Source organism: Mesoplodon mirus (genome assembly GCF_964341445.2).
Source record: "Mesoplodon mirus genome assembly, chromosome: 2".
NCBI lineage: Eukaryota > Metazoa > Chordata > Mammalia > Artiodactyla > Ziphiidae > Mesoplodon > Mesoplodon mirus.
In genome coordinates, this window is record NC_138977.1 from 151,590,624 (window position 1) to 151,615,825 (window position 25,202).

The 25,202-nt window shown below is 38.9% G+C and overlaps 1 protein-coding gene across 1 annotated transcript in view; it reads right to left on the minus strand.

Moving 5' to 3' along the window:
• The window catches only part of FAM241A (family with sequence similarity 241 member A), a 41,019-nt gene extending 22,090 nt beyond the window's left edge, over positions 1 to 18,929 (minus strand). The window contains exon 1 of the mRNA XM_082641262.1: positions 18,592 to 18,929. Coding sequence (XP_082497388.1) covers positions 18,592 to 18,756 — 165 coding nt within the window. The 5' untranslated portion in view covers positions 18,757 to 18,929. The remainder of the gene's footprint in view (positions 1 to 18,591) is intronic.
• Between the last annotated feature and the right edge of the window lie 6,273 nt (positions 18,930 to 25,202).

Sequence of the window (25,202 nt, forward strand, 5' to 3'; positions counted from 1 at the left end):
CAAATTGATTCTGTGGTTAAAACATCTTTACTTCAAAAACAAAAACAAAAACAAAAACCATCTTTACTTCAGCATTTAGTTACCTGCAAAGACTCATTTTTTGCTTTTTATTCCTCTCCATTGCAAAGGCTGGCTCTTTGTGGAGATGCTCTGATATATAAGCCTTAAATACAATAAATAATGTTAAAATGAAGTTTTTAATGAATTTCACAATATATTTATTAATTTTAAAAGCCCTAATACTTATTGAGTATCTATTATGTGTTGGATAGTGTCTTAAGTACTTTGACCTTCAAAACATAAAGAAAACTGAAGAAGAAGGATTATGTAATTTAGTCAAGATCACCTAATAACTGGTGGAGTGAAGACACATATTCAGGCATTCTGCCCTAAAACCCATGTTCTAAAACCCTATACTATATGCTTTCTTATAAATATAAAATCACTCTGTAATTACTCACATTCTATTTATTTTATTTATTTATTTTTAAAAATATTTATTTATTTATTTATTTATTTATTCATTTGGTTGCGCCGGGTCTTAGTTGCAGCAGGCAGGCTCCTTAGTTGCGGCATGTGCGTGGAATCTAGTTCCCTGGCCAGGGATCGAACCCGGGGCCCCTGCATTGGGAGCACGGAGTCCTAACCACTGCGCCACCAGGGAAGTCCCTCCTTCTATTTATTTTAATATATCAGTTTCTAACAGCAGTTCAAACAGTTACACTTGTCTTGATTAATTTATATTCAGTAAAAATAATGTCATTTAAAAATGGTTTTGTGATGGTTACATTTGACTCACTGTACAATATAGCAACTGATCTTAATTGCGATACAGTTTGACCGGATTAAAAATTTTTCTTTCTTTAAAACTAAAAACCAAACCAACATCGAATTCTTAATTCCACCACTTCTCCCCAGAAGAAAAGCAACATAAACTGGCATAAAGACTAAGCACATAGAACACTATTGAAGCAGATTTTTGGTTTCATTTTTCTAACTACATCCAGTTAAGAGAGAAACATATATCTTATTTGGACATAAAATAAACTTTTCTTTCCCTTTGAAATTTTCTTGCCTTCATAGTATGAACAATGAACTTCTAACATAGTAGAATGTGCTCCAATGATCATAGAAAGGCTGCCTTTATAAATAACGTAATTTTTGATTGAATATAATTATGGAGAGACAAAAATGAAGGATGAAGTACAACAATAGAAACAAGCTGGGAGTCAGTTTCAGAGGGATTTTAGACTGAAAGTCTTCCCCTCCAAAATACTGTAATTTTGTTTCTCTCAATCCACCTCACCATTCCACTGGACCTCTCAAAAGAAAGACCTGTTTTGAAAAAGATCTTGTTGCTTTCTTCTAAAAGGGCAGGAGTCTCACATTTGCAAAACATCAAGAGACAGTATCATATAGTGATAAACAAATATGTGAAAATAGATATTAAGAAAGAAGTAATTATAAAAGTTTAAAGCCTCTGGATTTGTTATAGATTTAGCCCTTTATTTTCTCCTTGCAGTTTAGAACCCACAGTCTACCATTTCAACCACGAATTCATAGCCACATATTCTCCCGTACTTTCTGACTTTCAGGAGCCTCCAATTTCCCTGCTGCTTCTTCTAGGCTGCTAAGTGTTGTTGTTGGTAAAAATTGTGCTCAGATGCCTCGTTATAAAATCATGTTGTCTCAGTGTTCTTGGTACTACTTCTATATGCTTAAGTGGAGAGAGTCACCTCTCGGTAACTATCCGTCCAATTCCAAATATTTATTGTTCCAAATCTTTCCCACTCTATCATCCCTTCTTAGAGGTGTTGCTGTTTGTTTTTAAGGTTAACCAAGATTCATAATCCCAAATTCTCGCATCCATACATTTAAGTACAAAAGTGGATTTTATACTGTAACATACTTTCATTCCTAAAGCAAAAGAAGCAAAACAGAGATCCTGATCGAAACTGGAACATTTGTGCATTAGACAAGTCACACTTCCTTTTAAGACAAAACCAAGAAAGGCAAAGATATTACAAAATCAAAGAAACTGGTCAGAATCTGAGGCATTAAGTAGGTGAGGACTGATTCTTAAAATCACTGGGTTTGTCACTGCTGTTGCAGTTGCTTGACCATATCTATTGAAAGAATCATCAACATTTGTGACTTTGTGAATGCCCTCTTTTAAAATTAAATTTTATCATAGGAATTTTAAGTTTGCAAAGGAAGTATTTAGCTTTATGAAAGTTTGAAAATTCTACTTGCTTATGCTATTAAATATCTTTTCCATATTATATTTGAAGAGTTAAAGATAAATATGGCTGGTATGTCTAATACAACTAGGCAGAAATATGATCCATCCTTGTTAGAATTAAGTTGCCTTTAAAGTCAGCTTTTTATCATTAATTTCTTACTAAGATCCATAATGGGATTTTGTCTCAAAGAAAATTTAACAGTACTTATGAGTGGGACAATTTTTAAGAAAGCTATGAAAATGCCACTCACATAACAATGTTTGGGAGGTGTTTATTGTGTTCTGTACAACAATAGCTTCTTGTTTTATATACTGCATTTTTTGTCCAATCCAGTGACTTGGCTGATATTTTTCTTTGTGTTCTGAAATAACCACTGCAGTGCAATTCTTATGAAATGAAATGCCTGTTGAGTTATCAATCAATCATTTGGACTAAGTGGGGAAAAATTTTAATTGCTTCTCATTATTTATGACATTAAAGAATCTGTAGGAATCTAGTTTTGTAAATAAAAGTATGTGGATTTATAAAAGTTCTTATGGAAGAAATTCTTTGAAAAACAGTATATCTATATAAAGCCACCTTATTTTATAATGGAATATATTAGTTATTTAAATTTTGGGTGAATAGTGATATAGTGAAAATGACAAGTTTTCTGCCTACTGTAATGAAGTCTGTAATCATGTTCTGAAGTTATGATCCTCTCCTCTCAGCATGTTTTACACCTGCATTTTATGCAAGATGTGTTGTGCCCTACTTGTGGCAAGCCTGCACAGACCTGACTGATTTGCCAGACTGACAGCTGCTCACTTTCAGGAAACCACACTCTGGTTCTTAGTGTGTGTCACGTCCTCCCTGAGTATCACTAATCTTTGATTACTAAACTCCAACTCTGATAATCACAGCCCTTGACTCACAGAATAGTCTGGCTTGCAAAATAAATCCTTTAGGCAATTTAGTTCAATTCAATAAATAATAATAGGATGCCTACCATGAACAAGGCAAGTGCTGTGAGGTACAGAAAGCAAATAACCTATACTCCTTGCCATTAAGCTGCTTAATATATAAGGAAAGATATGTACTCAAATCACCATATTCAAATCCCCTAACAATTAAAATGACCCATACTTTTATAAAAGATTCATAGTTTCCTTCTGATCTTTCTCAGCTCAGGCAATTTTTCAGATTTCTAGACTTGTATGCTCGATTGCATGTTCAACATTTCCCAGATGTCTTAGAGGACCTCAAACTCAACATGCCCTGTATCAAACTCATAATGATCTGCCTTAAAATTGGTCTTCCTCCACGCGTCCCTTACCTCAGTGAATGGCATAACCCAGAAGTACAAGCAAGAAGCCTGCTAGTCATTCTAGATGTCTTTACCTCCTTTGTCTTGCTTGGTTGACTTTTGTGGGCTCATCTCCCTCTGAGTCTGTCTTGGAACTTCTCAGGGACTTACCTATAGGCCTTCTTCTCTTCTTACTCTACAGTCTCTCTTCATGGAGCTTTCATGTACTTTAGTGATTTTATTAATTCTTAGATGGTTTATATGCTGAAGACTCTCACTTTTTAAATCACACCCTGGCCAAGAGAAAATTATTAGTGAAATATTTTTAATTTCTTCAGGAAAAAAATTCCTGTAGTTTTGATTCTCTCCCCACCATTTAAAAAAAATAAATTTATTTATTTTATTTATTTTTATTTTTGGCTGCATTGGGTCTTCGTTGCTGTGCGCGGGCTTTCTCTGGTTGCGGCAAGCGGGGGCTACTCTTCGTTGTGGTGCGCAGGCTTCTCATTGCGGTGGCTTCTCTTGTTGCGGAACACCGGCTCTATGCGTGCGGGCTTCAGTAGTTGTGGCTTGCAGGCCTCAGTGGTTGTGGCTTGCGGGCTCCAGAGTGCAGGCTCAGTAGTTGTGGTGCATGGGCTTCATTAGTCCGCGGCATGTGGGATCTTACCAGGCCAGGGCTCGAACCTGTGTCCCCTGCAATGGCAGGCGGATTCTTAACCACTGTGCCACCAGGGAAGCCCTCCCCCCACCATTTTTAAAATGGAATCCTCTCCCCATTTTATTTGCTTACTAGTCATTTGTTCAATAAACTTATTAAACACACATACTCCAAGCATTTGCTCCTCACAAAAATACCGTAAGGTGGGTATTTTTAGACTCTAGAGGTCAAGTGACTTCCCCAGAATCAGACAACCAGCCAGAATTCGAGCACAGGAGTCTCCTGACTATAAATTCTGAGCTCTTTCCAATAAACTGCACTGCAAACCTCTAAATCCCTTAGTACAAAGGAACTAAACCAGGTATTAAGAAGAAAGCAAAATATTTAAACAAATTCATTATAAGGTGTGATTATATAATACTCCTTAAGAAATATACTTTTTTTTTTTTTTTTTTTTTTTTTTGCCGTACATGGGCCTCTCATTGTTGTGGCCTCTCCCGTTGTGGAGCACAGGCTCCAGATGCGTAGGCTCAGCAGCCATGGCTCACGGGCCCAGCCGCTCCGTGGCATGTGGGATCCTCCCGGACCGGGGCACAAACCCGTGTCCCCTGCATCGGCAGGTGGACTCTCAACCACTGCACCACCAGGGAAGCCCAAGAAATATACTTTTTAAAAGATGAAGTCTTTAGTTAATTTTCTTAAGTCCATAATTAAAATAGTAATAAAATATAGAAAACTGGAAGCGGGGATGGATGAGAAAGAATTGAGAGTCTAGACTGGGGAAAGATATGTTACCATGATTTCTAAGACTGAGCCTCAAATTTGGCTCTACCCGCCATGGAGTCAAAGCAAAAGGAGGGGGCAAACCAGTAATTCTCACTTCCTTAAGACTCTACTCATATTTACCTTAGTGAGCACTTACATGATCATCTTATTTAAAATAGCACCCCTATCCCATACACATACTCCCCATCCACCTTCTCTACTTTATTATTTTTTTCCATAGCATTTATAACCCACTGATGTACTTGTTTATTTATTCATAGTCTCTCCCTACTACAATGCAAGATTAATGAGAGGAGAGATTTGGCCTGTTTCTGTTTGTTTCTTTGTGTCCTGGTGCCTACAGCACTGCCCAGGAAATAGTAGGAGCTCAATAAATGTTTTGAGTGAATGAATTAAAAGCTACCAAGAAAATAAGGAACAAATAACAAATCATACTGATAAATAATAATAAATAATGAATACAAATAATAAATACAGAAACCATCCATAATACAATGACTGTTATCAGTTGTTAAAGCAGTTGATGTTCCATATGACACAAATGGATAAGGAAAATATCTTTAGTATATGGCCGGGTTGTTAGCACAACTGAAGTCTTAAATTAGTAGCCTAACATAGGGTACTCAAAGACTGATTTCCAAATACTTAGTCATTTAAACTACTTAGTCATTTAAACTCCAAAGGGAAAATACTATCATCCAGAAATGGCACAATCATTATACCATTTTTATGATATTACTGTTAAATAAACTTTACATACTGAATAATAAAGAAAGAAGTTTAGTATTTAATTTTTTCTTCATATATTTATTCTCAAGTGTGTTACACTGAGTATTTTTATTGATATCAAAAATGGTTATAACTAACTGGTTAATTGTCTATGAAGAAATCACTTCATTCTTGCCCTCCTTTAAATTTAAAAGCTTAAACCAAATGTGCTTCTACACTCCCATGAAACTCCTTAGTAGACAAAGTTGTCTGTGAAACCAATAACCATTCAACATGTGGAGAAGGTATGCTAGGATGCTAGGAACAAGCAATTGGGATTTGTGTGCTGAATAAAAACTAGACATGGATATAGAATCCTTGGAGCAGCCATCTTGTTCTTATCAAAATTTGTTTTTAGTAGTTATCTGACTATCAGGTTAATTTTAGTTATAACTCAACAGAAAGAACTTCAAATATAAATCAATCCTTGCTTTTCACATGCATACAAATCATACATTTCCACATGTACATTGAATGTATGTATACAGTACTACCATGGAAGAAGACTAGAATAGAATTAATCTTTTCTAGCAGCATGAGACATTGTAAAGGGAGAGATCCAGTACCCTCACTATCCACAAATTAATCTACTCTGTGTAGTAAATTTTAGAAATTACTTTTTTTCTTTATTACTATAAGAAAATTAAGAATAAGCAAAAAAATATTATGGGTGTCTCCATGGAAAGCTGCATTGTTTATAATACTACTGTTTGGTCTTTATGGCTTTTGAGATATTTTACAAGTCTGTAAATTACAGATAACCAATAGCAATGCAAAATAATTCATATCTATAGACAAGCAAACAAATTCTGTTCCAGTAGAGGTTCAATTGTCTTTCCTCCCTGCCTATGGAAAAAGCCAGTCTCGTGGCCATTTGTAAATTCATTTCAACATACCTTTTCTCCACATACATTTCTGACTGATTTCTCCTTTGAAGCAGTTGTAACATTTGCCTGGTTCTCTCTTTAATGACGAGTTAAAAAACTCCTTAACGTGTTCATTTTATATTTAATGAGCACTATAATTTTACCTCTTTTTGAAAATTATCCTTTAACATTTTGCCACTATTGAAATGGCTGATCTGAATTTAAATCTGTGTTAGCTTTGGGTTTCATTCACTGTCTTTCCTATGTTTAGTTCAAGAAAAATTAAAAACAAAATTGCAAGTTTTTACCAATTACATAAATTAATGCCAGTTAGTATTCCAAGATTCTGTTTGTCAGCCTTTCACTTTCTTGATATTGTGGTGGTTTTTAAACACATCACATCAAGGAACACAATCCTTGACTAAATTCTTACAAATGTTTTACAGGGACCTTTAGCTCAATGCACAAACTAATACCACTTGTTTCTTTTCTGTTGATTCTGACAATAGAGTATGTTCCTGTTACACACAAAGTCCTCTCTCTCTTCAAAACTAAATTTTGTTATGAAAGTTTCCCCTGGGAAACCACATTGCTACAGCAAAAACATCAATTGAGTTTTTACCAGCAGTGTCATTTTAGATTGAAATTTTTATAGACTCTGTACTACCTCAGAGATGCCAAAATAAATGTCTGAAGCATTTGCCTTATGCAATCTCTGCTCTCAGAGATGATGTTTTAGTGTGAGCCTGTGAAGTAGACAGTGGGAAGTGGCAGAGAATAAACATGTTAACAAACAAATAAATAAAATACTTTCAAATAGTGTGAGAGCTATGAGGAAAATAAAAGAGTAATGGAATAGAGGAAGAGGGCGTAGACTGGAGGTTCTTTCTATATATTAGAGCTGAGCTGAGATCTCAGAAAGGTTATAGTTAAGCCGATGATATGAAGATCTGCCAAGGGAAGATTTGGGGAAAAGAGTCTAGGCAGAGGCCTTGAGACAGAATTGAGCTGCCTGGGCTAGTGCAATGATCTTGATTGTGGTCCACAAGAAGATATTTTGTTTCTTGATCCAGAACATATAAATTTCTACGAAATGACATTCATACCATGTGTGATGCATTCTAACAATTTCTGTCCTATCCTCTCCTGTTCACAATCCACTAAATTGATTTCATGGACCAACACTAGCTTGGTTGTTAAGAACTCAGCCTTCAAGCATGGGTTTGAATCTTAACTCAGCAACTTACTAGCTGTGATACTTTCAATATGTTACTTAACATCCCTGTGCTGCAGTTTTTACACCTTTAGAGTGAGGGGCAACAGCAGTCTCTACCCATGAGGTTTGAAACCAGATTTCCCTCCAGAAAGACTGAATCAATTTTACTTCTAACTTTAGTGTATTCTTATTTCATACAGTTTCTTTAAACCCACACCATTCATCTTTTTAATCTTTATCAACTTGATAGATGAAATATTATTCCTAATAGTTTTAATTTGAATTTCTTTTATTTCTAGTGAGGCTGGACATGTTTTCCTCCTCATTGGATATTAAATGTATTTGCAGTTTTTATTTCCTACAAAATGTACAAAAATAATATGTTAAATATAAAATTTTACTAGGTATTGTATTTATAACTTGTTTGTCATTTTTAAATTAAGTGCAAAGTTATAACATTTATTTACATATATCTTCCACTAAACTACATATAACCAATAAAGGAAAAAAACTTTTGGGGGGATGGATACAAATCAATGAGAATATCAGCTAGTTCTTGAATAAGTCTTTGAAATGATTATAAATGGAGAAATACTAAAATTTGTATTCATTTTCATTTTAACCAATAGAATTCAATATTTTAAATCATAGTTACAAACGTAGACAAATGAAACCACCTTCAGGCATACCTACCAAAAATATTAAAAGAGTTGCCTATTGTAGAAGAGAATGGTTCTGCAATGAAAAAATAAATTAATTAAAATTTAATGATGTGCATGAACTAATGATAGATAATAATAGGCCATGAAGTGAAGAATATGATTAATTCAAGCTGCAAATTAAAAATTTCTACATTTTGTACTTTCTCTAAAATCTACTTTTTTTTTTTTTTAAAGAAATGAAGTTTCTGGTGACATTACTGAGTACCTTGTATGCTGCCTGCTACCACAGGTGGAATCACTTGTTTATTTAAAGTAGCCAAAACCAAACATTTTTCCTTAAAAATGACTTTCCTTCTCAATTCTCAATTTGTGACAGTGACAATAGCTTCTGTTATATTTTATTACCTCTGAAAACCATGGAATAAGGAATTCTGAATTCAATCAAACTGATAAAATTTGCCAGCCATGGGAAATCAAACTTAAATTCCCTGCCTCTTTAGATGGTCTGCATACATCCCAGTAAAATTTTGATCAAGAGCATAAAAGACAAATTAATTGGATTAATTGGAAGAGGGAATAAAAAAAAATTTCACAGATGTTAGAAAAAATTATATCAAATGGAATATAGTAAAAACCACAAATGGAAATTTAATTTTCTTAATACTGTTTTAAAAAAAATTTTAGGTATTAAGTATTAAGAGATATTAGATATTAAGTATTAATAGATATTGTTTAGATATTAAGTATTAATAATTAGTTTATCCTTCATCTCCCGTAAAGTTCAAAATATTTGCACCATGCTTTCTCTTTGATCAGAAATCTGATAAGATCAAGTTGTTGCTATAAGAAAACAGCAACAACAAATAAAGCCAACCATTTCCTCTTCCTTAGCCAAGATAAGGCACAGCTGACAATGATGTTAAATGGAAAAAAAAAAACCCCAAAACCCTGGATACGGGAAAAATTAGATCAGCAGATAGAAAGTAACTTCTGCATTAAGTTAATTAGAAATTCAGTTTCTCTGCTCGGATGAAACTACTCTTTGATTATCTTATTAATTGCCTTACACACATGCACACGCACACGAACACAGCACACACTTAATGAACCAAAACATGACTAGTGGAGACTCTTAAGGTTTTTTTGAAGATATGTGGCTGTTACTGCAAGACAAGACTATGACTCCAGAGAAGACAACGATGGGAGCCAAAGCTAGTGTGGCTGGGGCTTAAAGAAGGCCTGGGAAAGATACAGTTTCTACTTAGGTCTCTTAGGGCAAGGTTAATGTCATGGTACTACTTTAAGTTTTACCCTTTAAACTTGCTTTACCACTTCTCTTGAATAGTAAATTGAAAATAACTTGTACAGAGGAGGGTGGGTATTTTTCTCATCAAGGATCAGTGATCCACAACAGAAAAAAAAAATCAACTGGTGATCTATACAAAAAGCAACATATTAATAATTTAGGTTGGTGGGTTAATTTTTTTAAAGAAATATGAAACATCTGATTTTTAGATTAGGAAATCTTAATATTTTGTTCAATAAATAATATTTATTCTATAAATCTGAAAATTACATGTACTAAAAATACAGTTCTATGATGTGGTTAGTTAAGAAGAAGAAGAAAAAGGGAACCAGAAAAAAAATATGGGAGAGAAGATCAGGGCAAAATAGGGAGCTAGGGGCTTCCCTGGTGGCACAGTGGTTGAGAGTCCGCCTGCCAATACAGGGGACATGGGTTCATGCCCTGGTCCAGGAAGATCCCACATGCCACGGAGCGGCTGGGCCCGTGAGCCATGGCTGCTGAGCCTGCGTGTCCGGAGCCTGTGCTCCGCAACGGGAGAGGCCACAACAGTGAGAGGCCCGCATACCGAAAAAAAAAAAAAAATAGGGAGCTAATATTCACTGAGGACCTACTATATGCTAGGTATTTCATACACAAAATGTTACTGAATCCTCATAAGAACTTTAAGTGGATAGCATTATACCCATTACAATGAGGAAACTGAGTCTCTGAGGGATTATTAGGATGACAAGGCTCAAACTTAGAACTGTCATTACCCAAAACCTTTTTCATTGCTCCATAATGCTCAGCTTCTACAGAAGGAGGAGGCAGTGGGGTGGAGAAGATGTATAGAAAAAAAGAGATAGTGGCTGAGATGGGAGGTGGGGAAGAATAACAGACAATGGGAGAATGAGACACAGTAGAGAGAGATGAAAAAATGATGGGTAGTAGGACAGAGGGGCAGAAAAAGAATATGAGAGTATATGGCTGTTAGCATAACTGATGCCATCCTGGGCCCATACAGTTCCTATTCTTCCACTGATCCCACCCAGGACAGTACTGTGAGGTAAATCACATCTCTGTTCTCAAGGGCTTTGTAGCTAATAGATATTGTTTAATAATCATTGGGACCAGGTTGGCCTCTTTGCTCTGTAATCCTCAAACAGTGATGAAAACTTTTGCTGACTTATTCCCTGTGTCCACAAGAGGGGTTCCCAACTCCCGGTCCAAGGCCTATTAGGAACCAGGCCGCAGAGCAGGAGTTGAGCCATGGGTGAGCGAGTGAAGCTTCATCTGCCACTCCCCATGGCTCCCCATGGCTCTGCATCTGTCCCCATCGCTCCGCATCTGTCCCCATCCCTCCCCATCGCTCCCCATCCCTCCCATCACTCCCCATCCCTCCCCATCGCTCCCCATCCCTCCCCATCCCTCCCATCTCTCCCCATCCCTCCCCATGGCTCCCCATCTCTCCCCATTGCTCCCCATCGCTCCCCATTGCTCCCCATCCCTCCCCCTCCCTCCCCATCGCTCCCCATCCCTCCCCATCGCTCCCCATCCCTCCCCATCGCCCCCATCCCTCCTCATTCCTCCCCATCCCTCCCCATCCCTCCCCATCACCTCCCATCCCTCCTCATCGCTCCCCATCCCTCCCCATCGCTCCCCATTCCTCCCCATCGCTCCCTATCGCTCCCTATCGCTCCCCATCCCTCCCCATCCCTCCCCATGGCTCCCCATGGCTCCCCATCGCTCCCCATCCCTCCCCATCGCTCCCCATCGCTCCCCATCCCTCCCCATCACTCCCTGTCGCTCCCCATTCCTCCCCATCGCATCCCATCCCTCCCCATCGCTCCCCATCGCTCCTTATCCCTCCCCATCGCTCCCCATCCCTCCGCATCCCTCCCCATCGCTCCCCATCGCTCCCCATCTCTCCCCATCCCTCCCTCTCGCTCCCCATCCCTCCCCATAGCTCCCCATCGCTCCCCATCCCTCTCCATCACCCCCCATCGCTCCCCATCCCTCCCCATCGCTGGCATTACCGCCTGAACCATACCCCAACCTCCGTGGAAAAACCATCCTCCTCGAAAAGGGTCCCTGGTGCCAAAACGGTTGGGGACTGCTGGTCCACAAGACTAGTTACCCATTCATAAATATTGACTTAGGAATGCATTTCCTGTTTCCAAGCACATACCCCTACACCCTATGTTAACTATAAAATTGTCTCAGTGGCCCCTTGGCAGTGTGGATTGCAGCTGCAAACGCTTACAGATCATCTGCCTGATCCCACCCTGTGAGCAAGTTACCCTGTAATATACTGATCCATTGATTATATGGAGCTGCCTGCCTTGTTTTTCAGTCTCAAGATAACTTCTCAGTTTGGTGGGCGCTTTTTGTTCCCTCTGTTCTCCAACAAAGAGGGAAAGCAAAATAGAGAAAGTTGCATATAAGGAGTTGCTGGAAGAAGAGATGCAAGAAAAGATCTGTAGGGAGACTACCTGTTTGGAATGTAGGTGTCAAAAAAATAAACAATTATTACCTATCCATTGGAATATCTATCAACAGAGTAATTATTCTTGACAACTCAAACAACTACAATCCTAATACATTTTGAGCAGAGTTTCTCAACGTCAGCACTAGTGACATTTTGGGTCAGGCAATGCTTTGCTGTAGGTGACTGTTCTGCACATTACAGGATGTTTAGCAGTAACCCTGGACTCTTCCTATTAGATGCCAACGGTACTGTACTCCCTTAGTCTTAACATTCAAAAATGTCTCCAGACATTGCCAAATGTCCCCCATGAGCAAAATTGCCCCCAGTTAAGAACCACTGATTTAGAAGTTCCACTCTTGAAATAATGATAAAAAATGGACAAAAGATATCTACCATACACACTGAGTTAGTGACTAGATGCCCATTGGAAAAAAATTAGATTTAAGTTTAGGGCTGAGTTTGTCTAAACTCAAAGCACTTACTATAGTATTGCTTGCGAACTGCTTTTAAAAGATGTGAAAGGAAGTGGGTATAATTAGATATCTATTTTTGAACTACACAATCTAAGGGGGAGCAGCAGATTTATCAGACTGTTCTCCCATCATAGGTGAGGGCTCTTTGCATTTCTGAAACAGAAACAAAGCCGGCTTTGGAGTTTGGAGACCTGGGTTCTGGTATGCTCTAGTACTAGTTAATTGTAAGCCCTAGGGCAAATCACTTGGCCTGGAGAAGCAAGGCTTGTTGGCTTCTTACACTTTACCAAGAGTTCTAATACACCTTTCTAGGGAAATAGTAAAATAACTTCCTTATGTATATATATCTGTTACTGATACTATGTTGAAGGGCAAGTTTGTTGAATACTGTGGATTGGTTTTCTTATTATTCCCTTGCCACTCAAAGTGTGGTCCATGGGCATAGCATCAGCATCACTTTAGGAGCTTGTTAGAGATGCAAAATCTTGGGCCTCACCCCAGAACAACAAAATCACAACCTGCATTTAACAAGAGATAATTTGTCTACACATTAAAACTGAGGAGCACTATTCTATTCCACCTTCCTCCTAGGGTGGCTTTCTAACTGCAGAGTCTGGAAAACTTAAAAATAACATTTCTCAGATATCTTTTCACTTAGGTTCTAGTTGAAAATTAGGTCCAAAAGCTAACCCTTACACGTTTATTATATGCTAAGTACTGCTCTAACACTTTACATATATTACAAACATACATATAACAGTTCTATGGGGTTGATACAACTATTATTCCCTTTATACAGATGAAGAAACTGAAGGCCAAAGAGGTTAATTAACTTGCCCAAAGTTACAGTTAGTAAGTGGCAGAGTTAGGATTCAAACCTAGGTATTCTGGATCTAGAATATGTACTGCTAATCATATCTTTGATGATAGATCAAAAAGGAGGTATAGGCTTCCCTCTGGTACCATTTTTTTTTTTACAGATGATCTCATGCAACATTCTTTGATAAATGCCGTTATACAGGTTCCTTCATTTATTTACTTAAATATCTAAAAGCCAACATTTATCTGAAAGTTCCAGCATTGCAAAAGGCAAGAAATAGAAATGAAGCATTACCATCTGAAAGGAAGCAAAATCAACCTTATCTAGAGAGTGGACGATTATATACCTAGAAGATGCAAAAGGATCAAGTCTAATAGATACTAGTATATATAAGTATTAGAATTAACAAAAGAATTCAGAAAGGTAGCTAGTTTAAAACTAACTAAATAAAAACCAATAGCTAGAAACCAGCAGCAAAAACATGGTGTGGAAAAAGAAATCCCTTTCACAATGCCAACGGAAATGTAAAGGCTTAATATAGACTTCAGTATTTATAACTGCTATAAAGGATTGCAAAGCCAGGGAGAAAGTGGATTATTCAATGATTAGGAAAAACAAAAAAGATCAGCTCCATACCTCACACAATACATAAAGTCATTCTAAAGAGATTAAATATACAGAGTAAAAAAAAAATAAAACTATAAACACACACATAAGAAAATATTGGTGGATACTTTAAGTGTAGGATTAGAAAGAATGTTCTAAACAAATATAATAGATATATGTATGTATGTATGGGGTGTGTGTGTGTGCATGTATGAGGGTGTGAGATGTGTGTGTATGAAATTAACAAAAAATTCCTTTGGCTAACAAAAATTTAAAGCATTTCTAAGTCAAAAACATCATAAACAAAATTATAAAGTAAACAGCAAGCAGGGAAAATAATTATAATCAATGTGAAACATGAGTTTAATATCTTATAATAATGCCAAAAGAAAAAATGGTCACAGAACACAATAAAAAAGAAATACAAATGCTCAATAAATATATGAATGGTTTAGTAAACCTCTCCAGCAGTATCTTACGACAATAAGATAATTTTTGCCTATTAAGTTGGCAAAGATTAATCTATAAATTATACTGTTTGTTGCTGGAATGGATGGTTTCCAATTGGCACTCTTACATACTAATTCCAGAAGAGTAAAATGGTGCAACCTTTTCTGAATGCAATTTTTTAGGATGTTTCAAGAGGATTCAAAGAGTTTGACTTATTGACCTAGTTCTTCCAGTTCTAGGAATTTATTCCATCGTGGAACTGTGAGAAAAAGGTAGAACTTTATAAGCAAAGATTTTCATTACAGCATTATCTATAAGAGAAAGTTTGAAGCAACTTAAATATGTAGTATTAGGGGAATGATTATTAGGCATCCCTAAAAATAATTTTTACAAAGAATTTTTGATAACATGGGAAAATGACACAACATGCTAAGTAGATAAAAACAAGATACCAAATCCAAATATTACATTAAAACATGTTAAAAAATATGTGTGTATATATGCATATACACACATACAGAGAGATATATGAATGTAGTAACATCAAATGTTTCATATTTTATAGCACAATATTACTCAGTGAGATATCAAATGCTTTTGTTTTCTTCTTTAGATTGTTTTATAGTTCTACATTTTCTGAAGTACACATTACTTTTATAATAATAAAGAAAGGCCTTAAAGCTAAAAATAATGATTCTAAAGTCAATCCAATATGGGACCCTTCTATCCCACCTAAGGCAGGGCCATCTTAGGTTATTCAGGTTGTAAAATGCCACATGCATACATAAATGTAATAAAAGGACTGGAGATATTTAACCTTCCAGGTATGCAGCAGGGCAGAGGCTCTCTTACCTAAAGGGACCTGGCATTCACAGTCATGAACATACTTGGATCATCTCTCATGCACACAGTTACCAACACACATGTAGGACAGCTGTGCCCTGTCCCTTCAGTTCCTTGGGCGTTTTGCCTCTCTCCCTGGCTTATCTTTCTTAGAGGTCAAACTCCTCCTTCAGACTTGACAGTTCCTTCATCTAGGGAACCTGGTCCAGTCTTTCAAGTCCTCCTTTCCTAGGATAGAGGCTGCCTTGTCAATCATGTACCTGGAAAGACTTAGGCCAGAAAGACAGAGGAACCTTAGTTTTCTCTCAGATGGAGTAGTACTTAAGGATAAATAGTAAAAAAAAAAAAAAAAAAAAAGATGCTTATAATATCTTAGTTATTAAGAAAACACCTATATAAATACCGGTATTTTGGTATTACATGAAATAAATACCATTTTGATCTGGTATCATAATAACAATGAGCCAAAGAGATGTTTTGTAAAGTCAAAGCTGATGCAAGAGGCTTCCAGGTAGATGGAAGGGCATGAGTCTTTCAGACAGGAATAGAAAGAAAAATCAGTGAATGTAAGGACGTATGTAGAGGAGCCTTTAGGCTGGGGAATAGCCAAAGGAAGAAAGCTCCTTCATCAAATGATCAGGTAAGGGCAAACTGTGAAGGAACTAGAAATAGAAAGGGATTTAATACAGCAAATTAGGGGCTGACAAAAATCTTTGAAAGAGCTGGAGGAGCAAAAGTCAGGTGCCTTCTGGAGCTGCTGCATTCAAGAGCACACCGCCTGAAACCCTGATCCAGATATAAAGGAGCCTCTGCTATTACTGCTGCCACTGCCACTACTACCAATTCTCTCTTAACATGCACGACGCTACTCAGATTCTGGAACATTAAGTGAGTGTGCTAAGCAGAAAGGACAGCAGAGAGATGGCCTCTGTCTCATTTCCAGCTAATTAGTTTTGGTTCTGTTTCTGTTTATATCATTGTTTCTATGGAAAAGTTCCCTTTAAGTTCTAAACAACAAGTTTACAAACGAAGTTTTCAAAAATACTCCGTTTGTAATTTGGAGTCCATGTGTCCTTAAAACAACAAAACAAACACACAGCATCTGCCTAAAGAAAAACAAAATAAAACAAATCCTTAGACTATGCTTTATAGTTGTTAATTTCATTTACCTCTCCCTCAAATATCTTTATATCTCTACCATCATTGCAAAGCAGTGCATACAAATTTTAAATTTCATTTTCAGGACTTGAAAAAAAAGCTACACTTATTACCAAGAAATGACTTATCACAAAAGCTTGCTTTTTACACCAATGAGTTGGGTTGTATCAATTTTTTGTTTATTTTTGACTTCTTTATAAGAAGTTCTTCTTTGGTGCTGATATAGGAGGAAATGCATAACTCAGGTGTAATTTTCAAGTATTGTGTATGTGGACTTAGAGTACATAAATAAATCATGTGATAAAAATAAATGATAACATTTTCAAAGGAGTACAGGAAAATAAATTTACATGACATGCAATGAAAGAAGCAGGTATGCAAAGTATATCTGTTTTCTAGGCTATATGTTTCATTCTTTTTTCGTTTCATCCCTTGTCGTTGTACCATAAGTAATTTTGTTAAGACCAGAGCTACTAATGATGAAAAATCCACAGAAGCTTAAATTAAGTATTTTACATGCTCCCTTAAAACCACCTGAAAATTACTTTGGGACCTTCAGCTCAAATACATCCGCCCCCCGCTCCCCACCAGGGAGTTCCTCTTGCTGTTTTCTTCACTTTTCCAGTTGAACAACTAAAGTAAGAGGAAACAGTCCTTTAGCTACTGAGTCACGGTACAGTTAATGGGGGAAAACTACAAGGAAAGCAGTCAGGAAGATCTCCTAGCTACCAATTATTTGCTTCAGTCACCATCTCTTACATTGTCAAAAGAATGAAAAATTACACTTCCACATGGTGAGCAAACCTAATGCTAAGGCATATTTTGTGCGTGCCACACAATTATTTCTGTTTTCTAAACAATGCTGAGACACTAGAACTTATACTTTATCTATTAATGCATTTACTGATGATGTTGGAGTTTGTGAAATGTGACAAAAAACAGATGCAGAGAGGGGACAGGTATCAACTGATCTCAACAGTATACACTGTAATAAAGGCAAATAATCATTTTAATTCTTGGTCTTTAATGTGATTCTGAAGGCTAGTTTATCTTGGGTATTTTTGAAGGTCTAATTACTGTATTTGCTGGTGAAAATTCATCCCACATATAATTCAATTTCTTTTATTAAACTTCTTGCCTAATCTTGAAGATAAGTGATGTATTATAATGCCTATTATCACATACTTAACTTAGTGAAAGCAAATTCTGAGAGTTTCATAAACTACCCAACTTCTCTTTTCCCTTATTATGGCTGGACTCATACTTTTTTCCCCTTTGGTACCAACTGAAAGCAATTTTCTTGCTTTTTCAGTTTTTTTTTCTTTCTGCCTTAGGCATTATTTTTTTACTGAATTATTACTCAGCTTTTTCAGTTTTTAAATGAAATTTAGATCCCCTTTGGGTTCATGTGAAAAACTTGCTCTCGGAGAGTCCCTGTCAAGACACCTATTGTAATACTCGCTCCTACACGTCTTCAGATACTGATTGCATGTCTAGAGAAATACACCCACACCTTACAAGAGGCGCTAGGTGTGAGTTCAGAAATGACAAGATGGAAGTCGGGAGGGGAGCCACTGGCCCCTAAAACACAGCACCGGGGTATGAACTCGAAGCTGAAGAATGTTTACATGTAAGGCTTTTAGACAAGTGACCGTTATGGAGGGCACTTCCACAGACCCCCGGGCTCCGGCCTGAGAAGCCTCTGCCCGACGGGTGGGTAAGGGCGGCGCTGACCCCGCCAGGCACGCGACTCCGGGCCGGCACTTGGCAGCGCACACGCGCGACCCCGTGGCCCGGCCCCGAGGGCTCCGTCCAACCTCCCTCCGGGGCCGCTTCCCAGAACGCCGCGGCGACCAGCGCCCCGCGGCGACCAGCGCCCCACGCCGAGCACAGCCCAGGCGCCGCCCGCCCGCCGGGCCACTTCCCTCCGCTGCCGCGTGGGGTTAGGGAAACCGGCCGGACCGCGCCGCCCCTCCTGGCTCACCTGCTCTTGCTCCTCCTGCGGCTGCCGGTCGCGCCGCCGCGGGCTCGCCCCGGGCTCCGGCTCGGTCCCCGCCGCCGCCCGCTCCGCCAGCGCGTCCCCGTCCTCGTCGCGCTCTCCGGCGCCGCCGCCGCCGCCGCCTCCAAGCAGCTCCCCGGCCGAGCACATCCCGCCGCCAACTCCCGTCGCCCGGGACGGCTGCCAGAGGGGCCAAGCCGCGAAACCGGAGGCAGCGATCGCCGCCCGAGGGCCGCCCCGGGATCGGCCGCGCTCGCCGCTGACAGGAGCCTACGGAGCGCGCTCCGGCGGCCTGGGCGCCGCAAGTACCAGCCGGGCCCGGCCCCTCCTGTCACCGGCTCGCCCCGCCCTCGGCCGCCGGGGCGGAGCCCACCCGGGGAAGGGAGGGGCCAGGACAGAGGCGGGGCCAACGGGGGCGCGCGCGCGCGCGCGTTTGTGAGAAACTATGAGTGTGTGTGAGACTGTACTTTATAGACTGTGTGTGAGAGAGATTGTGAGAGAGAGAGTGTGTGTGTATGAGAGACTACGTACGTAAAGACTGTGAGAGATTGTGTATAAGAGATTGTATGTGCACGAGACTTTGTGTGTGAGAGCTCGTGTGTGTGAGAGCCTGATAGGCACTGTGTTGAGAGAGACTGTGAAAGACGCGGTGTATGCGTTTGTGAGGGAGAGAGGAGAGCGTGTGTTGGTAGGTGTGTGAGAGAGGGAACCACACGCCGACATAGAGCTCCACACTCCAGCGGGGCCCCTCTGTGCTTGCCTGGCACTGGCAGTGTGCCTGGGTGTGATGCTGGCTGCCTGTCCTGAGTAGCTGTCCATCCTTTACAAGTAATACACATTCTCCGTCTATTTTGTTCCTTTTGCCTCCTCTCTGTGTCTCTCTGAAGGTCTGAAGGTCTCTCTCTGTTGAGTGCTTCCCTGGTGTGTGTTGGTTGTTGGAGCCTTGGGAGCACTTGGTGGTGTATCTGCCTTTGCGTATATTTCTATAAATGGGTAGGAATATGTCACTCAGTGTGGTAAGGGAGACATCTAGTTTATAATTCTTTTTCATGCTACCTGTGGTATCGCAATTTATAATAATAAATATATATATATATATATATATATATAGCCTTTGTCCCCATTCCTGGCGCAGAGCTCCTAAAACCTTGGAGTTTCCTAAGTGGTGAAAGGGATAACGATGCTTTTGTTATGTTAATAAGGCAACTTTTTGATAGCCCCTAGGTAACCTAAGGGTGGGGCCTGGTTGTCAGAAGAACCAGCCTTGTGATTAGAAGATTGGAACTTTCAGTCCCCCCTCTGATCTCCTGGGAGGGGAGCGGGGCTGGAGGTTGAATTGATCACCAATGGTCAGTAGTTTAGTCGATCATGCCTTTGTAATGAAGACTCCATAGAAACCCAAAGGATGGGGGTTTAAAGAACTTCCGGGTTGGTGAACACGTGGAGATGGGGGGAGAGTGGCAGCTTAGAAAGGGCATGGAAGCTCTGCGCCCCTTCCCGCATACCTCGCCCTATGTACCTTTTCATCTGACTGTGCCCCTGTATTCTTTGTAATATACTTTATAATAAACTCCTAAAAGTAAGTAAACGTTTCTCTGAGTTCTGTGAGCAGCTCTAAGCAAATTAGTGGAACCCAAAGAGGGGATCGTGGGAACCTTCAATGTATAGGTGGCTGGTAGAAGCACAGGTAACAGCCCGGAGTTGCAATTGGCAGCTGACGTGTGTGTGGTGGGTGGAGTTGGAGCAAGGGTGAGGTGGGGGGGAGGGGCAGTCTTGCGGAACTGAGTCCTTGGCCTGTAGGATATGTGAACTTATCTCCAGATAGGTAGTGCCAGAACTGAGTTAACTGCTTAGTGGTGTTGAAAAACACACATCAGACTACCCTACCCATTTTGTTAAAGGGAAGTTGAGGGCACTTAAATAAGGTATCAAATTTTGTATATCTCTTATCTGTATTTTGAGAAGGTAATAGACTATTGTATAGATAAAATATCAGGCTATCTTTCAATGGAAAGTAAATATGCCTAGGTATGGAGAAGACTGAGTTATTTGAGATGTTCTATTAAAAATGTCTCAGGGGCTTCCCTGGTGGCGCAGTGGTTGAGAGTCCGCCTGCCGATGCAGGGGACGAGGGTTTGTGCCCTGGTCTGGGAAGATCCCACATGCTGTGGAGCGGCTGGGTCCGTGAGCCATGGCTGCTGAGCCTGCGCACCCGGAGCCTGTGCTCCGCAACGGGAGAGGCCACAGCAGTGAGAGGCCCGCGTACCGCAAAAAAAAAAAAAAAAAAAAAAAAAAGAAAAAAAAAATGTCTCTAGGCCCAGAGGGAATTAAAATAGGCGGGAATGTAAAGACATTTTAAAGACCTGTTTCCTGGTTTTGGTAATCAGGACTGTAGAAGCTAGAAAATATGCCTTTGGCTATCACAAATTAGAAAGAAAATGAATTTGGTTTATTTCCTTTCTTAAAAGCCTTTAAAACCCCAGAGGAAAGTATTTAATATTATATATATATATATATATATATATATATATATATATATAATCAGAAACAAATGTCACCATGGGAACCCAAAAGCATTCCCTGTTGGACCTCATTGCTTTCCTCTAAAGACATTTTCATTCTTGAAATTTTGCTTTGGCTCTTAGTAGTGTTTCTTATAAAAAATGACCATATATATATATTTAAAACAAAACTTTAGGATTATGTATGTGGCACAGAGAATATCAGCTTTTTACTGCCAACTCTGTGGAGCTTAAGGCACATTTTGAAGTTCACCCTCTTTTGGCTTGTAGCTGTTAACTTGGTAAATCGAGTGGCTATGCACTCTTCAATCAGGTTACAGAGTGAACAGAAACTCCTTCTATACTTGAGGACTCAGAAGGCATAGAATATATATATCTGGCCAGGAAAAAAAGAATAATACAGAATTTAGCTTTGTTCAACTTAGGAGACAAGTCTTACTTAAGTGCTTTAGAACATACTGTCTGGCCTTTTGGAAAGTCAGGCTTCTCGATTCTTTGAGAAGTGTATTCATTCAGTTATTTAGCAGATATTTATTGAACACCTCTAGGCGTTAGGCCCAGGTCTAGGTCCCTCCTCTCATGTAGCTTCCATTTAATTTTCTTTCGATTTCTATTCTGCTTTTCCTGGCAAAAGCCAAGAACTTTCACCGAAAGGTGGCCAGAATCCTCTGATTCCTGCCTAGGACTGATGTCAGAACCTCTTCATTTTCTTGGTATCTATCTTTTATTTAGTGCTTGGGTTTCCTCTTTGAACTGTTATTCATTTGTTTATAGAGACTTTAGTCTTTCCTGAAGATTTAGAGAATCACCTCTTTTTAAAAAACCCAGTAGTAGCATTTTATACAAAAGACATTATTCAGGTTACATCACAGATAACATACTTTCAAGTGTGTCTTATGAGAGGGGAGGACTGTTTTCCCTCTGTTGCATACTATGAATAATAAATATATAAAGCTATTACTGCCTGTTTCCCATGGGAAATATAAGATTGTTATTACCTAGGCAACTATAACATGTTGGTCTCAAATTGTATGCAGTTTAGTTGTGATTTTATTAGTGTCTTTACCTTGTGTTTTCCCAGGAATTAACAAGTGTCAAAAAACAGACTCATTTCTCAGGAGTGGCCTGTGTAGTGCAAAGGTGTCTTGCTTGTGCAGTTGCTGTGGGAACTCTCTCACTTTCACACCTTTAATATCTTATTTTTAATGTTCTTCCACTCTTATGTGTACATCTTTCCAGAGAGAAAAATGAACAAATCAGAGTGATCTGTACTCATTTAGTAATATAATATTAGAAACAAATGCAGTTATTTTAGAAAATGGGCCAAACTTCATTTTTCAGTTTAATTGTTGACATACTATGATGTTATTATATGCTTCCTGTGCTTTAATTTTTGCCTCTCATTTTTTTAAAAAAAATCTGTTTCTTTCCTGTTTAGCAGAGCCTTTAGTATGGGGAATAATTTTTGAGATGTTTGAAATCTTAACTAAAATCCCAGGAAAAACTATGGTTTCTGGACAACATGTGGATTTAAAGGAAAAGGAACTTATTGGAGAACACTCACTTCCTTTATCATTCCTTTATTTTAAGGAAGCTATATCAGAAACATGGTGAACCAATGCTTTCTCAATGTTCTCTAGCCATCCCAGAGCGTCCATTCTGATTGGGAGAAGGAAAAATTTACCCTTCTTCTTGGAATTAATTTCTATTCTCTCTTTTGTTAAAGAACAAAATTCAACTGAATAACTTTTAAAGATCTTATTGGTTTTATTCAGCCATTCATGAATCAGGCAGCATCCAATCTAGCAGATAGAAAGGAACTCCAAAGAAGTGTACAACTTAGCAGGGTTTTATAGACCAAAGAGAGCAGGAACAGGAAAGTTATACTGGGCATTTGCTGATTGGTTAATGCTGGGTTATCCCCTTATATGGAGCAAAGGAAATCTTGGGGCCTGGTGAGGTAACTTGTGCTGGGCAGGCAAGGGCTGATCAGTTGACCTAGGCCTTCCTTCTCTGAGGCTCGAAATTTAGTTAAGTTTTGGTTTGTCGATGTGGTGTTTAGCATGAGTGACTTCATCTTGGGCCTAATCTGTTTACCTTAACTGTTTTATTCTCTTTTTCTGGTGTGACTTCTTTGCATCCACATGTACTACTGAGTTCTCTCCTTACAGTAGGAATGTAGATTAAGAGTTGTGTTTTCACTAAAAAAAAAAAAAAAAAAGAGTTGAGAAGGCTATTCAAACTCACTAGTAGAGAAAAAAATGGAAAAGTAAACAATTATAAAGTACTACTTAACATGTTAGCAATTTTTAAAGCGTTGAATAAAACCTGATGTGGACAAGCCTTAGGGAAATGGTTAAACTCAATTACTGCTAGTAGCACTGCAAACTGATGGCATTCTTTTGGCGGTATATATTCAGAACCATAAAAATATTCATACTCTTTGGCCACTAACTGCAGACCTAGAAAAAAATTCAAAAGAAGTTAAAAAAACAAAACAAAACTGTTTGGTGTTCAAGGCAAAACTATAGCGAAAAGTTGAAAGAAGCCTAAATGCTCTCCAGTAGGGACATGTCTGAGTAAACTATGGAATTCCAACACAGGCTGACAGTAGCAGAGCCACTTAGCCTGTATCTCAGGAGCTGGGAAGATAAAAAGTGTAATACGGAACTTAATTCTGTTCAACTTAGGGAATAAGTCTGACAAAAGTGAAATTATGTGAACATATAGGTCAAATTTGGAAGAGAAATTTTTAAAATGTTTTCTGGGTTGTGTATTTCCTAGTAAAATTAATTTTAATGTTGTAATTTAAAAATAATCATTTTTAAAGATCTGTTTCTGTTTTCTTTGTAAAATTGGATGGCTGGCATGCAAAGTCTGGTTGCCTCAACTTCATAGCTGAAAGTTCTGTTACCTTTTGTTGAATAATTTAGTTGTTGAATGGGTTTGGATCTTTTATTCATGCTGTTCTCAATAATTTAGAATCTTAAGTTGGAAGGAATCTAAGAGGTATTTTAGAACAACCTCCCACCAGTATAGGGATCCCTTCTATAACATTCCTGACAGACTGTCACCCTCCTTCTGTTTGAAGGCTTCCAACTATGGGAAACTCATTACTTCATGATGCCACCTGTTCAATTACTGGATATCTCTAGTTGTTAGAAAGTTCTTTACATCTACTGAGTTGAATCTGTATCCTTGTCTCCTCTGCCTATTGGTCCTAATTCTTTCCTGAAGTACAAGAGAACTGATTAATCTTTTTTTTTTTTCCCTCAAGACAGTCTTTTGAATGTTTTTTAAAAGGCAGTTTTTGTCTTCTCTTAGCCTTTATTCTTTCAGCTGTTATTTATGGATAGATGTAGAATTTGTAGATTTTGCTATTTATTATCTGTACCTACTTCTATGTTAACAGTACCCCAGCTTTTTTTAATTGATTCAACTCTCTCCCACTCTGTCTGTGATTTCAGTGAAGATGACTCTATTCCTGGATCCAGGAGTGGAGAATATGACCTTTACTAAATAAATCAAATGCATTTCACCCTTCCTACCTCCCATGGCTATAGTGACTGATTTGAGGATGTGCACATGGCCCAAATCAGGACCGTCAGGGCCAGTGAAACTCAATTCTGGGATTTTTGTTTGTACTGTAGAAAAAGCAAAGTCTTGTCTACAGGATTGGTGTGTGGTGATATGAGCTTGGAACTACAGGAGAATCACCTTATAAGGGCCTGAGAATGAAGTCTGTCCAGCAGAATGCATGGCTGAGAGATGAGCTTTTTTTTTTTCTTTTTTTTTTTTTTGCGGTACATGGGCCTTTCACTGCTGTGGCCTCTGCTGTTGCAAAGCACAGGCTCCGGACGCACAGGCTCAGCGGCCATGGCTCACGGGCCCAGCCGCTCCGCGGCATGTGGGGTCTTCCCGGACCGGGGCATGAACCCGTGTCCCCTGCATCGGCAAGCAGACTCTCAACCACTGCGCCACCAGGGAAGCCCGTGATGAGCTTCTTAAAGACAGCTTTTTAACTACTCCAAAAGTTGAGCTACCCCTGTATGCCTTTTTCTGATATGTTAGCCA